Source organism: Pituophis catenifer, unplaced genomic scaffold (assembly GCF_029215685.1).
Source record: "Pituophis catenifer annectens isolate HBS135680 unplaced genomic scaffold, rPitCat1.0.hap2 SCAF_13, whole genome shotgun sequence".
NCBI lineage: Eukaryota > Metazoa > Chordata > Lepidosauria > Squamata > Colubridae > Pituophis > Pituophis catenifer.
In genome coordinates, this window is record NW_027256893.1 from 12,133,921 (window position 1) to 12,149,151 (window position 15,231).

General features: G+C 37.0%; 1 protein-coding gene across 3 annotated transcripts in view; it reads right to left on the minus strand.

The window, feature by feature from the left end:
- The window catches only part of CDH8 (cadherin 8), a 255,600-nt gene that overhangs the window by 162,204 nt on the left and 78,165 nt on the right, over positions 1–15,231 (minus strand). For all 3 annotated transcript variants that reach the window (XM_070953109.1, XM_070953108.1, XM_070953107.1), the window contains one exon: positions 429–723. In XM_070953109.1, the coding sequence (XP_070809210.1) occupies positions 429–723 (295 nt within the window). The remainder of the gene's footprint in view (positions 1–428; positions 724–15,231) is intronic.

Below are 15,231 nucleotides of genomic sequence, written 5' to 3' on the forward strand. Positions count from 1 at the left end.
CCAACAATGGACTTTTTGCTCTCAGATACATTTTTCACAAAACCACTTGTGAGCTAATTATATTTCAAAAGAAGTGGGCGGGCAGGAGATGTTAACACGTAACCATAGATCCTAAGTGCGGCACATGAACTAGGAAAAAAAGAAATTCTCCAGATAGATAAATATTAACCTAACACTAATGATATCGCAAAGATGTGCCGGAACAAATATTGATAAACAGCTTCAGCAACGCTAGCTCTCACAACACCTGAAATGTAATGCAAAACAACCTAATTGTTCACCAAACAATTTCATCTTTCAGAGGGATGAAAACTAATTGTTTGGAAAAGAAAGCTCGCTCGAATACTAATCTGGAAATGTCAAAGCAAGGAGGAACAAAAATGCTTTGTGAAGAAATGTGGAAATCTCATTCTTTTAGTCATACATACCTACAAGGGACATTTCTGGAACAGTCGCATGATATGGGCCATCTACAAATTCTGGTGGATTGTCATTAATGTCTTGGACCTTAATGATGAATTCCGAAGGAGGCTCCAGTGGTTTGTTTGTATCCCTATCTACTGCTTGAGCAGTCAACGTGTACTCTGCTTTTTCTTCCCGGTCAAGTCTTTTCATGGCATGGATGTCACCTGTCTTGTCATTGATCACGAAGATAGTCCCAGCACCATCACCTGACAAGATGTACTTGATCTTACTGCTTCCTGGATCCATGTCCGTGTGTAGCTGCAATTAAAAATAAGCAATTTGTTTATTGCACTCATTCAGCTACCCAGCTTTCTCCCCCTCCCCCACCGCATATGGTATTTTAATCCGTGATCTATTGAACGGCCTTAAAATACACAACTGACAAAATTTGCATGCATGCTGACAATCGTACATATGTTTCTGCAAAGGTGTGAATCACTCTGTTTAGTCCAACCAACTGTTCTACTCATGTCTTCTGTTAGCCCTCAGAGATAAGCAAAATTTCAAAGCACCTGTAATGGATCTTCAAAACTCTAAGAAAGTAAAGGTATGTATGTATGTATGTATGTATGTATGTATGTATGTATGTATGTATGTATGTATGTATTTATTTATTTATTTATTTATTTATTTATTTATTTATTTATTTATTTATTTATTTATTTATTTATTTATTTTATTTATTTATTTATTTATTTGTTTGTTTGTTTGTTGGTTTGTTGGTTTGTTTGTTTGTTCAACTTGTATGCCGCCTTTCTCCGAAGACTCAAGGCGGCTTACAATGCATTTAAAAGCCATATATAAAAACATTAAAAACAATTAAAACCCATTCACACGATTCATGGCTGGATTTCGCCAGATTGCCAGATCGCAACAGCGAGGTAAAGGTAAAGGTTCTCCTCGCACATATGTGCTAGTCGTTCCCGACTCTAGGGGGAGGTGCTCATCTCCGTTTCAAAGCCGAAGAGTCAGCGCTGTTCAAAGACATCTCCGTGGTCATGACTAAATGCCAAAGACACACGGAACGCTGTTACCTTCCCACCAAAGGTGGTCCCTATTTTTCTACTTGCATTTTTTTATGTGCTTTTTAGGTTGGCAGAAGCTGGGACAAGTAACGGGAGCTCACCCTATTACATGGCACTAGGGATTCGAACTGCTGAACTGCTGACTTTTGATCGACAAGCTCAGCGTCTTAGCCGCTGAGCCACCTTTGTTACGCAGACATTTATGATAGCAGTCTCCCAGTATTTGAGGGGCTCCACAAAGAAGAGGGGGTCAAGTTACAAGAAGCAATGGGTGAAAACTAATCAAGGAGAGTAGCAACCTGGAACTAAGGATAAACTTCCTAACAGTGAGGACAATTAACCAGGGGGACAGCTTGTCTTCAGAAGTTTTAGGTGCTTCATCACTGGAGGTTTTTAAGAAGACACTAGACAGTCACCTATCTGAAATGATATAGGGTGCTTGAGCAGGGGAAGGGTTTGACTAGAAGACCTCCAAGGTCCCTTCCAGCTCTATTCTGATTGATGAATGTGGGAAAGTTTTGAGTTTCCGCTTTTTTAGGGGGACAGGGTTATACATATCTGAAGCCATCCAAATTTGATCTTATTCTATTTTGCTTAATTTGCAGTCCTGGCAAAGGGCTATTTAATCTAATGATGGTATTTAGAATAACAAGGAAAGATAGAAGCATCATTTCTGATGAACCGTCAAACTGTGAAAATCAACTAAGATAGGATTCTTTGTGAGTATGCTGCCTGAATAGTAAGTTACTCTCTATTCTCTGGATATTATGTATTTTCATTGGAATCATGATTAATCACTTTTCAAGTACGTTCCGCAGCTTGAGGATTTACTCATCTCTGCAAATCGGTCTTTTGATTTCTAGCAGCACACTGTAGATTTCACAGCAGCTTATGTTACTATATACGAGGACAGTCTTGTCATGTTTCCTCACCATCGACTTGCCTCTCCTTCTCACAAGGATGCACACACAAACAGAAATACTAAATATAGTTCTCTCTCATTGCATCACCAATGAATGAAATCCGCTTCTATTTAATGATTCCAAAATACTAACTGAGCATTAGAAATATGTGGCGATATTAAAAGTCTCGCTGATGAAAAATCTAGCTTTTCTTTCTTCATTGGAAAGGCTATATAGATACAGGGACTTCACACTCTTGGCCACTGGTTGAAGATGTTGCTAAATTCTTCAATGTACTTCATGATAATTCTGGAGAGGTTTATTAAATTTAAACATATTTATCTTGCTTACTCACAAAGAGCCACCTGAAATGTGAGATATCGGATAACAGCAGAAAGAAAACCAAGCTTTTCTTTTCTTTTCTTTTCTTTTCTTTTCTTTTCTTTTCTTTTCTTTTCTTTTCTTTTTCTTTCTTTCTTTCTTTCTTTCTTTCTTTCTTTCTTTCTTTCTTTCTTTCTTTCTTTCCCTCTCTCTCTCTCTCTCTCTCTCTCTCTCTCCCTCCCTCCCTCCCTCCCTCCCTCCCTTCCTTTCTTTTTTAATAAATCTTCACTTTTGCTACTGGAGGTCTAAACACGAGTTAAATCTGTCAATTCATTTCTTCCTTAATGTTAGTAATTCACTAAGACAGTAATTATTTTCTCCTGTTAAAATCAATAGTATATGTGGCAAAGAAATTAAGTGTATTATCAAGCCAGCTATTTGAAACTCCCATGTGATTTTTTAATAATAATAATAATAATAATAATAATAATAATAATAATAATTTCATTCTAATAAAAATAATAAAACCATCTTTAAGAATGTTTCAAAAATCTATGTCACTTTTCCCATTTTTAAAAAAGTCATTAAATGCACTAATTTTATCTCCTAAGATGCAATTTCTTAAGTATGATAAAATATATGTGAGGATGTAAAGTCATTGTTAGGATTCAAAATTATTTTCTCATGTCAAAGTTAAAGATAATTAGATTCATAATTATGTGGGCCCACAATGAACATTAGGATGAGTTTCCACTACTCCTATTGTGGAGATATACATTTTTCTTTAATATGAATCTGTTATTTGTATCTGTAGCAATATCTTTGGGTTCTAGTCCATGTCTCCAGCAAAGAAATTTAAGATTATTATATGGGCTGGGTTATGAATTAAATCAGGGGTGAAATGCTCCCGATTCGGACCGGATCGCCCGATCCAGTAGCGATGGAGGTGGGTGGTTCGGAGAACCGGTAGCAAAAATCCCTGCCCCCCGCCCTGCCCAGCTGAGCCGCACGATCATCAGAGGCTTTTTTTTACTTTTAAAAGCATTTTTTTCTACAACCTCTTCGCCCGAAAAAATGCTTTTAAAAGTAAAAGAAAAAAGCCTCTGCCAATCAGGCAACTCAGCAGGGATTGTCAAAGGCTTTTAAAAGCATTTTTTAACAACTTCTTCGCCGAAGAGTTGTAGAAAAAATGGTTTTAAAAGTAAAAAAAAAATGGCCACACCCACCCAGTCACATTACCCCCCACCACCAAGCCACGCCCACAGAACTGGTAGTAACAAATTTTAGATTTCACCCCGAATTAAATGTATTTCCATACTCTGCATATTACCCTTTGAAGACTGATGTTGCTTTTTCCAGTTGCCTATTTCAAGATGATCAACCTTCATAATGCATACATATATCCATAAGAGTACTGGGAGTCTTTCACTTACAATAATTTACTCAATGACCATTCTATTACAAATGGCACTGAAAAAAGTGACTTATGATCGTTTTTCACACTTATGACCATTACAGCATTCCCCCCATGGTCAAGTAATCAAAATTCAAACACTTGGCAACTGACTCATATTTCTGGGGGGCCCAGTGTCCTGGGGTCAACTTTTGCAACCTTTTGACAAGCAAAGTCAAGGGAAAGCCAGATTCATTTAACAACCGAGCTACTAATTTAACAACTGCAATGATTCACAACAATTGTTGGCAAGAAATGGGGCAAAACTCACTTAAATGTCTCACTTAGCAACATAAATTTTGGGCTCGATTGTGGTCGTAAGTCTAGCACTATCTATATATAGTATACCAAAGCTATCTTATCTTGACTAGGGTCATAGCTACCGTATAAGCAATCATTTACTTGCTCATTATACTAAGGGCAACATGACTCATTTTTGGCTTGATATACCATTTACAAAATTGAGATGTCTTGGGTGAGTTGCAAACAAACCATGATAGCTTGGTGCACTGCAGGCATACATATAATTGTAGGCAGATTATTAAAATGTTGCAGAAATGATGATTTAGTACAACCTTTGACTTGATCACCATCTCAAAATGGGTTCAACTAATTCCTACCTCCCCTTTCCTATTTGATATCTTTCAAGAGAGATGGCAGGGATTAACTGCAATTTTATTCCAATCAGATTGTGTTCTATCACCACAGACTCATTCAACGATGACAAAACGAATCATCTGAGACACAGAAGTTCCATCACAGAAGAATATACAGTAACTATGTATACATAAACACACCCTGATAGAGGCAAAAGTTTTTTTTTTTAATAAAAGGGGAGAACAAGAGGACTTTTATGAATCTTTGTGAGCCAGAAAGGTGTTATGACAGTCTTAATAAAAGTCAACAATACAAATGCTCAATACTATTAAAATATGTATTATTTTTAAAGCCCCAGTAGTTTTTTTAATCTCTGTAGAAATAAACAAATACAGACCACATTGGGAATCTGAGCTTCTCCCTCAACCAAAAGGAAAAAAACTATGAACAATCTTAAAAAAACAAATATGCACACAAGATAACACCAAATATTTGAGAATTGGAGAATTAATTCTAGATGAACACAGAAGAAGGGGAGATATCAGATGAAATAACTTTACAACTCTCTCCTGTAAAACTTTCTTCAACTGAAGCTCAACCTCTAATGGCTTCATGGTCATGTCCATCTCATATATATTTTCTTCTGACAACAATATAAAAATGGTTTGCCATCACCTTTTCCTGAAACATTTCTTTTAAATCTCTTACTCTAGAATTAGTCCATTCAAGGAGTAATTCTCTAAATGAGATTTATCCTGCTCAACTTTTCAAGATCAACTAAGGTTAAGAACAAACTCATTTATGGTTTCTTTCTCTTCTCTCTCATTCTGTGTTGATCCTTGTGAATTACCAAACCTATTTGAGTACTAAGAAGTCTAGCTTGTAAAGGTTTGAACTGGTTACTTGTGTTAATATTATCACAATTTGGGTGCTGTTTCAGGCTGGGACTATGGGGTGCATTTGTTACATGGAACACACTTTACACTAAGCTATAATGTGATATTTTGCTTGTTTGTCTTGGCTCATTGAAATGTCTCAATCTAGCCACATTGTAAAGTTTATCATTTAGCATGGTATATAAATCTAAGCGGAGTAACCTATTCCACAACTTGTAAGAAAGTAGCTTATTCTACTTGTCAGTAAGCAAATTATACTTTTCTACCGTGTTTCTCTGAAAATAAGACCCTGTCTTATGTTTTTTGAACCCTGAAATAAGAGCTTGGCCTTATTTTCGGAGGGGTCTTATTATTTTGGGGCGCGTGGAGGAAGACAGGGCTCCTCTTGCCATTTTACCCAATTTCCAGCTCTGTCTTCCTAACCAGAAGAAATGGTGGGGACTAGCTGCACATGTGCTTATTTTCAGGGGGGTATTTTTTTTGGGGGGGGTCTTATTTTAGCGCATGCGCTCAAAAGCCTGATTGGGCTTATTATCAGAGGATATTTTATTTTCGGGGAAACAGGGTATTACATCTTTGCATGCTTGCTTCTTCAGAAAATTTCAGAATATCCATCTAGCTTTCTTCCAGAAGGCGTTAACTTTTAAAAGAATCAGTGGCTTGTTCAAGGAACAATAGATCATACTGAATTGGAACTTCAATTTGGAGGAGAAATTTCCTCCCTTGAAAATAAATGAACTACTGTTTCTCTTGAATGCTTATGCTGGTAAACGATCATTTAAAGGCTATGTCACTGATGAATGCATTTATCATTCTTTCGATGCCAAAAGTCACCGGTGGTAGTATAATAAGTTCTCCTTGTCACCTAATGGCTTTTCCTCTATTGAGTGGATACAGAAATCATAAAGGGCAAATAAGAATAATAAAGATAGGGATAGGAGCACAGCATGAAGAGGTTTTGAATTATTTGAAGCAGTGGTGTATATTAATAGATTCTAAAGGTGTTGATATCTCTCACTGTTGAACTTGTAAGCTAACACTACCTGGCATCTAGACCAAAAAAGGAACAGAAGAATTTAGGAATCAAAAGCAGAATATTGCTGGGATTGTTAAATCTGTTTTCTCTCCCAAATTTATTGGTGAATGAATCTGCCAAAGTTTCTCAAAGTTTTGCACAACAGCCACAGGGAATCTCTCAATGGCTGCAGCTGAACTTAAGGTGGGTTTCTAAGTTTACAGCTTTTTGTTTCAGATTGCTGATTTAAACACACACATAAATAACATAATCTCTGTAACAGTGGTGAAATCCATTTTTTTTTACTACCAGTTTTGTGGGGTGGCTTGATGGGTGTGGTGTGGTGTGGCTTGGTGGGCGTGGGTATGACAGGGGAAGGATACTGCAAAATTTCCATTCCCTCCCCACTCCAGGGGAAGGATACTGCAAAATATCCATTCCCTCCCCACTCTGCATTTGTCTCTCTTGTGTCTCAGTTTATAACATTTTACACAGTTTGGGGTACACCTTGAACAGGAGTTCCTGTTCAGTGGTGAAATCCAGATTTTTTTTACTATTGGTTCTGTGGACGTTGCTTGGTGGGCGTGGCAGGGGAAGGATACTGCAAAATCCCCATTCCCACCCCACTCTGGGGCCACCCAGAGGTGGTCTTTAAGAATGTTTCCGAACTACTCAAAATTTCCGCTACCGGTTCTCCAGAACCTGTCAGAACCTGCTGGATTTCACCCCTGCTCTGTACCAGTTTTTTGTGTTGGTACAGAGTATGTTATTTTGTTAGAGTCACCATGAATTCTACTTACAACATTACTACTTAATGGGACTATCCAAATAGTTAAGGTATTTTGATATGAACTAATAAACAAATGGGAATATAAACTTGGTCCAAGGCAAATAGCCCACCTGAAGGAAACAAATTGAAAATAAAGTATACGCACATCATTTATCCCATTTTTTAAAAATGAATTTAAACACCTAGTTCACCCATGCTTTAGTTTGCTTATTAAAACAATATCTGGTGTGAGTTCAGTTGAGTTGGCCATGGCGGGTTGGCCATGACATTGTCATAGGCCCCTAGAAGAAATTCACGAGCAACCTTTTAGAAGGATTCTTTATGTTCCATGAATGCAACTAGAGAACAAGCTGTCCGTTTGTAACCATATTTCTGTCTCCTAATCCGTCTCTGAAAATTTAATTCCAATGGTTCTCTCATTTCTTTCAGAAAGGCCAAATGACTAACTGCTTTTCACAGTGGGCCTCATGAGTCAACCATTCTGCTTTTACTTTGAAAATCTCTGCAGTGTTGGACAATATGATGTAGCCTCCTCAATTAAAAAAGAAATTTACACTCCTCCTAAATTGAATTCATTTCCCTCTTCTGTGTGAATGCTGAAATAATGAAAGAGAGCAAAACTGTGACAAATACTATTACGTTATAGAAGGTCTTCAAATTGCATGATGTAGTTTATCATTTTTATCAGCTCATGAAATATGTAAGCATGCCAGGCCAACATGGGATTAATTGTAATCTGCAATTCCTCTTTTCCTTTTCTGGTTTGCCAGAGTTAGCTTGGTTAATTTTGTTTTGTGGAGTATTGGGGGCAGGGTGAGTTTGATGTGCTTTGTCTTTTAGTCAGTTTTGCACTCTGTAGTTCTGTGCTCCCATTTTGCAAAATAATAATAAACAAGTAAGAATGTTCAGGTTTTGAGTTATAGGAATCAGTATCCTGCTTCATTACTGAGCAAATCAAATAGACCAAATGAAAGAGTGGATAAATCCAGAAATCCTAGCTTAACTTGGGTGCTGAGCACTGTGGACAGAAGCATGGTTATGAATTCAGACATCAGTGCCTAGGAATTTAGGATTCAGTACCTAGGAATTCAGTGCCTAGGTAGGAATTCAGGATTCAGTACCTAGGACAGCAATCTTGCAATTGAGGTAAAGGAAGACGTGATAACAATTGTTGAGCATCACCAATGAATGAAATTTCTCACCAATTTTTCAGGACAGATATGTTGGTTATGTCAACAACCTACAGTCCCTTAGGTCTAAGACTAAGAAGCACAAGGCTAAATATGTGCTAAATCACTAACAAAAGTAAAAAAAATGCCTTAAATAAATTACCATGTTTATAAGAAGGTCCCATGTTTTATGATGAGAGAGCAATCAACTCCCTAAAGCTGCTTCATTCTAGCACAAAATAAAGATTTGTATCACGTTTGAGCTGTAAAGCTTTTCAAGACTATCAGAGTTTAAAGTTTGGTCCAGAGCAGTTGAGTGGGTATTTTGTTTTAACAATGGTTTGAATGGCACATGCTCAAAGCTGGGAAAAGCACAGTCACATCTTCCACACAATTTCTGACAAAATTGCAAGGCTTAAATGTGGCTCCTGATGAGATCAGGGTCTCTTTTCATGTAGTATTTACATCATATAAATTAATAGATTTTTTTTAAAAAAAAACTAGAAGACTAGAACTACAACACAGGTGAGAACAACCTAAGAAGGACACAAATCGTGAAGGTGCTCCAATACTGCCAACATATCTTCTTCACATTCAAAAGGGAAATGTATGACCAAATAAAAAGGACACCCATGGGATCCCCAATATCAGGAATAAATGCAGAAACTGTCCTGTGCGAATTAGAATGCCATGCATTTCACCTAAATTCTGGTGTTGTTTGTCATCATTCAAAGAAATGCACTGAAAGACTTTTATTAGGCTGGCCTAATTTTTTAAGTGTTTTTAATTGTTTTGTTTATCGTTTTTAATTAATGGGGCCAAATTTATATATATTTTTAACTGTATTTTAATATTTGTATTTGATGTTTTTACTTGGCTGTTCACCGCCCTGAGTCCTCAGGGAGAAGGGCGGTATACAAATTCAAAATAAAATAAATAAAATAAATAAAATAAATAAAATAAATATATTCTCTTGTCAGTTAATAGGAGTGCTGGTTTACCACCAGCTTATCAAATACTTAGGAGCTGAGGGCTTGGCAGCACAAGGAAATGACAGCCAATCGCCAACCATCAACACACCAATCAGCCAATAAGAAGGCACCGCATAAACATGTCTCATATAACAGGCCAAAGCACATATTCCAGTAGAGAAAAGTTCCCTGAAGGTGGACTCCGAAAGCTCAGAAGAGTAAAGCTCTGGTCCCAGTGACTGACCCAAATTCAATATCTATAGGTGAAATATAGCTTTCCTTTTTTCAATATAAAGCAACCATCCACAAAAACAATGTTATTGTTCCAATATTTAGAAGAGCCTTCTGTACGTGTAATAGATATGGAAAATGATGTTCTGGGCAAGGCTCTGAAGCAATAAGAAACAACTTGATTAAATCACAATATCTTAATCAGAAGAATACTATCAATCCATAGGACAAGATAACCTTTGAGGTAAATTAAAGGAATATTTAGTTTCTTCTAGAGAGCAGGTTTTGAATTTTCTGTTCAAGAAATCTACAGATCCTTCATTAGAATCAAATAGATATACCTCTTTAAGTTTTGGAGACTTGGAAGTGAAATATATTTTTAGTACATTCTTTTGAAATCTCTATATATAAAAGCGAAAACCACTCATGCATTAATCATGAAATCTCCAGAACCGTAAAGCCTACAAACTTGAAATTTGCCACGTATGTTCCTCTTGGCATCTAGGTGCTCACTAAGAAAGGGTTTTTCAAAATGACCATCAGAGCATTAGCATTTCCTATATTATTATTAACACACTCTGATGCTAAGGATTCCCCCTTTCCACCTGAAAAGAAATCTGTTCCATGCTCAGATATTAAGGAGTCCTACTCCCCCTCCCTACCTCAAAAGAAATCTGTTCCAAATGCAAAACATAAGCAGAGGAGTTTCATTTTCAGTTTTACTTTCACAGCAGAAAGCAGCTTTACTATAGAACAGTTGAGCTAAGCCACACCCAGCCTCCTTCCTGTTTCCTTCTTGTTCACACAGCAAATACTGTTTAAGTTTCCAAACACCCGCAACTCTCTCACATACTGACAGAATGCTAGCCAGATGAATACCGATGGATACTGCAGGCTGGGACATTCTACTCCCCCTCCTCCTCTGTTCCAACTGCCAGTTGCATTATATTAACACACTCTGATGCTACAGAGTTACACATTCTACATTAAGTTTCAGGCTGCAAGTGTCAATTTATCAAGCCCGAGCACCTAGTTTTGTAGCGAAGCACAGGTGTCCAGCTAGTTTAATAATAACGGTGTCTTCCTAAAACCTACTGATGAATGATTTTGCATCCAGTGATTCTTGATTTAGGGATGGTCGATGCTGTATGTCCACCCATGCTTTACTATGTGCGACTGTGTTTTTGATGTTTTGTATTATCAAGTCTGTTGGAGAACAAGATCTAATGGAGTGCAAAATGGAGAACAGCAAATGCAGCTATGTTGTCTCCAATATTTAGTGTACACATGAAAGAATAGATAAAGGAGAACATTAAGGATACCCAAGGAAATCTAATCTAAAGGAATAAGGTCTATACAAAAACAATGTTAAAGATATCAGTTATGATCAATATTTCACAAGTCTGCTACCTCATAAATTTATTATTTAATCTTATCAGCATAAGATAAGATAACTACACAGCCAAGCATCTTATTACTGTCACTTAGATAAACAAACAGATCAAAAACCCGAAAGCAGCAATATTCCATTTTTACCAGTTTTTCAAGTAGTAATAAGCCATGATAAAGACAGTGGTGGCTGCCAGTTACTTGAAGTTTTATGACAATGCTTCTCTATTCATTGGTGCTTAATTGTTTCAACTTCTACCCTCAAAACAATGCTATAGAGCACTGCACATCAGAACAACTAGACACAAGAACAGTTTTCCCCCGAATGCCATCTCTCTGCTAAACAAATAATTCCCTCAACACTGTCAAACTATTTACTAAGTCTGCACTACTATTAATCTTCTCATTATTCCTATCGCCCATTTCCTCCCATTTATGACATTATGACTGTAACTTTGTTGCTTGTATCCTTACGATTTATATTGTTTCCTAGTATGATTTGATTGCTTATTTGTTCCCTATGACTATCATTAAGTGCTGTCTCTTATGATTCTTGAGGAGTATATTTTTTCTTTGTATGTACACTGAGAGCATATGCACCAAAGACAAATTCCTTGTGTGTCCAATCACACTTGGCCAATAAAGAATTCTAATCTAATCTAATCTAATATGACAACCTAAGTCTTATAAACATTCACAAAATGGCTCCATGGCACATATAGACCAGAGATTCACATTAGATCAAAACTAGGAAAAATAAAATAAATAAAATAAAATTATCATTAATACACAAAGGAGGACACAGATCCATATAGGATATTTAGAAATTTTAAAAAATCAGATCTAAATTTGAAGATTAAGATGAGAATTGGCTATAAGATTTAAATGGGTGTAAATCTCTTTCTTCCTCTTTTGCATCCTTGTATTCCAGTTACTTCCCACTCTGCCCCAGGAGGCCTTACCTGAATTTCCTAAAACTGATTCACTTCACTTTGAGCTTGGCTGCTCACCTTGGCCCCAGACACAGAAAAACACTCCCATGGAATCGAAGAACATTCTTACCACTTCTTTCACTCTAGATACTTTGAGCTCTCTACCTCAATTTGAGCTCCCGGGGAATTGAAAGGGAAATTGGAAAGAGTAATTTCTTTTTTATTTCATCTCTCACCTTTTGTGAACTCTCAGGAGAGAAATCAGTTCTGAAAATGCCAAGCAGATTCCTCAAATATTTGGTGAAGTTTTCATTGGCACTACTAAGCTACTCAAGTATAACATTTTTTAAAAAACAACAACAACAATAATACTTATGGAATCATTTTTGCAGTTCTTATGAAAAAAAATTAAGCATGGGAAGGAAGCTCATACTTTAGATTAGCTCATTGTTATTAACTCGCACTAGATGTTCTAGTGAAGTATTAAAACATTAAGGAAGAAAAACAAGTTCAGAAGGATTCAAAAACATGCCACGAATGGCATCACTCAAGGCATTGTAAGTCTCTTACAAAACTGGCAGGGCACATTAGGTTTTGAGCTAAAAACATGCAACCATGAGCTATTTAACATCCAGATGCCCCTTTACCGATTACAACTTATGACAGCTGGTTTAATAAACAACCAAGACAATGTTCTCAAAACATGTCCATCAAGAAATGGCAAGTTATGCTTTGACTGAGATAACTTTATCTTCAAGCAGGCCCTGAGGATTTTTCATTTGATGAAAGCCTTTTTTTGCTCCCAGGGAAAATGCAAGGCATTATCTGACCAAGTTTGGCAACTGCAGAATGATTCTTAAGCTGGGTTGTAGAGCAAGATGATGGACTGAGGGTAAATCAGGAGGAGGGAAAAAGTGCCATAGAGGGTACCCCTTCCAAGTTACATCCACAGAAGGATGGCCTGTACATTGTAAACAAGCAGTTACATAAAATCAAGGACAGAGAGAGGGAAGGTCCTAAAATGTGGACAAATGTTCACAACTGGCCATTTGTGGAGACCAGAAGCTGCAATATGACTTCTTCTTTTCTGCCATAATTAGCAAACAACAGAAAGATCAGAAAGAAATTATAGAACTTTTACAAGGAGGAATCTGGCAACCTGATTTTTGCCATTTGCTAAGGGACAAAAGGATCTTATCACAGCCATGGCAACTGCGCTCTCTCACTAAACAAAGCTCCTACACTACAGATATTTTAGTTGTTTTTAATTTTATTTTATGTTTCCTCTACAGAATAAACTTTTATTACTCCTAGGGCAAACAGACAACCAGCAAACCATTGTGAACAGCCCTCGATTAAGAGACTGCATCTAGCCCAAACTGAGCCATTGATTTGAAATGCTTCGTGAAGATTAATAACCGTAATTATTAACAATGATCAGGTTTCTATTTATTTGCTACCTAGATTTATGCTTGTCCTGATTTGCTTCCAAGAACTTTACTTCTTCGTTTCTTTTTTCTCCCTTGTAACCATAACAACTCTATGAGCGAATCTGGGCATAGATAGAATGGCTGGTCCACAAAACCAAATGAACTTCATAAATGATGTTGGATTCAAATCCAAACTCCCAAGTCCTAATCATGTACATTAATTGTTACACCAAAATGCTATCTTATTAATAATAATTGCTGAATTGGAAGGCAATGTTAATCACAGTATGTCATCTTTATTCCTATGGGGTGTGCATCTTCTTAAACATTTTTTCAGAAGGCCAACTGCTCTTCTACCAGTTATCTAAGCTAGTAGTAAAGGTAAAGGTTCCCCTTGCACATATGTGCTAGTCATTCCTGATTCTAGGGGGCAGTGCTCATCTCCGTTTCAAAGCTGAAGAGCCAGCGCTGTCCAAAGACGTCTCCGTGGTCATGTGGCCGCCATGACTAAATGCCAAAGGCGCACGGAACGCTGCTATTTTTAAAATTTGGGGAGGGGGAGGTTTCTTATTTGAATCATATTTTAGTTAAATGTTTCCCTGATATTTGGCTTCATTGTGGGTGTAATGAATCATGGATTGTGTTTTTACTTTTACTTACGTGAGTTGTCCAAAGTTGTATGAATGAAGGCAGCCCATCAATAAATCAACCAACTGGGCTTGCAAAATAGAATAGCCGTTCCATTCTCTAATCTACTCTTTCCCATTATAGAACAATAGATCCAAAATTTATGCTGCAGGGAATTAAGGAGGAGTATGGAATCCTGTCTTGTTCCAAGCCTATGGCTTCAAGAAACTAACATTATCCGAGACTCCTTGCAGATTACTTAACCTTACATGTTTGGTGCCCTGATTTAAAGCAGTTTGCTTAATAAATGCACATGTGTATTGCGCATACATGCCCACACAAACAAGCTATTGGAAAAATAACTGCCTCCTTGAAAGATATATCTCTGTCTCTCCAGTAAAGTATTGACCACCTTTTAAAAAAGTGATCAATAAAGTGGTCAATAGAGTTGATTCTACAAAGCACATCAGACAAGAATTTAACAAACATATAGTGGTCTCAAATTACCAAAGTCACACTTATACCCGTGATAAGCTCAACAGGAAAAAACAACAACCAACATTCATCAAAACCAGATAAGAAGACCCCTGAAATAATCCTCTGAAACCAGCAGAAATCAAATTGGAATGAATATGAATGATTCTAGCTACAAGTTGTCTAGCAAATTGGTCACAGTTGGTTACTAAGAATCCTTTATCCTCTGGGATATTAGATCGAAATGTGCCTTCAAGATTTGAAAAACCTCTTCTGTGTGACAGTAAATAGATAGAAGAGCAATGGAAAGAAGACTCTTCTGTTCAAATAGTATATCGTTCAAAAGGACTTCAATCTTGTGACAAGTTTATCCTTACTTTTCCTTCACTTGTACCTGAGCTAACTCTTGAAACCCTTTACATCTTGCTTAATATGGCCAGAAACTCATGTCCCATTGATTGCAATTAATAGAAAAATATGCCAGGAGGGAAAGAGAGGAGTGGGTGGGTGGGTGGGAATGAGAGAATTGGATGTGAATCACACA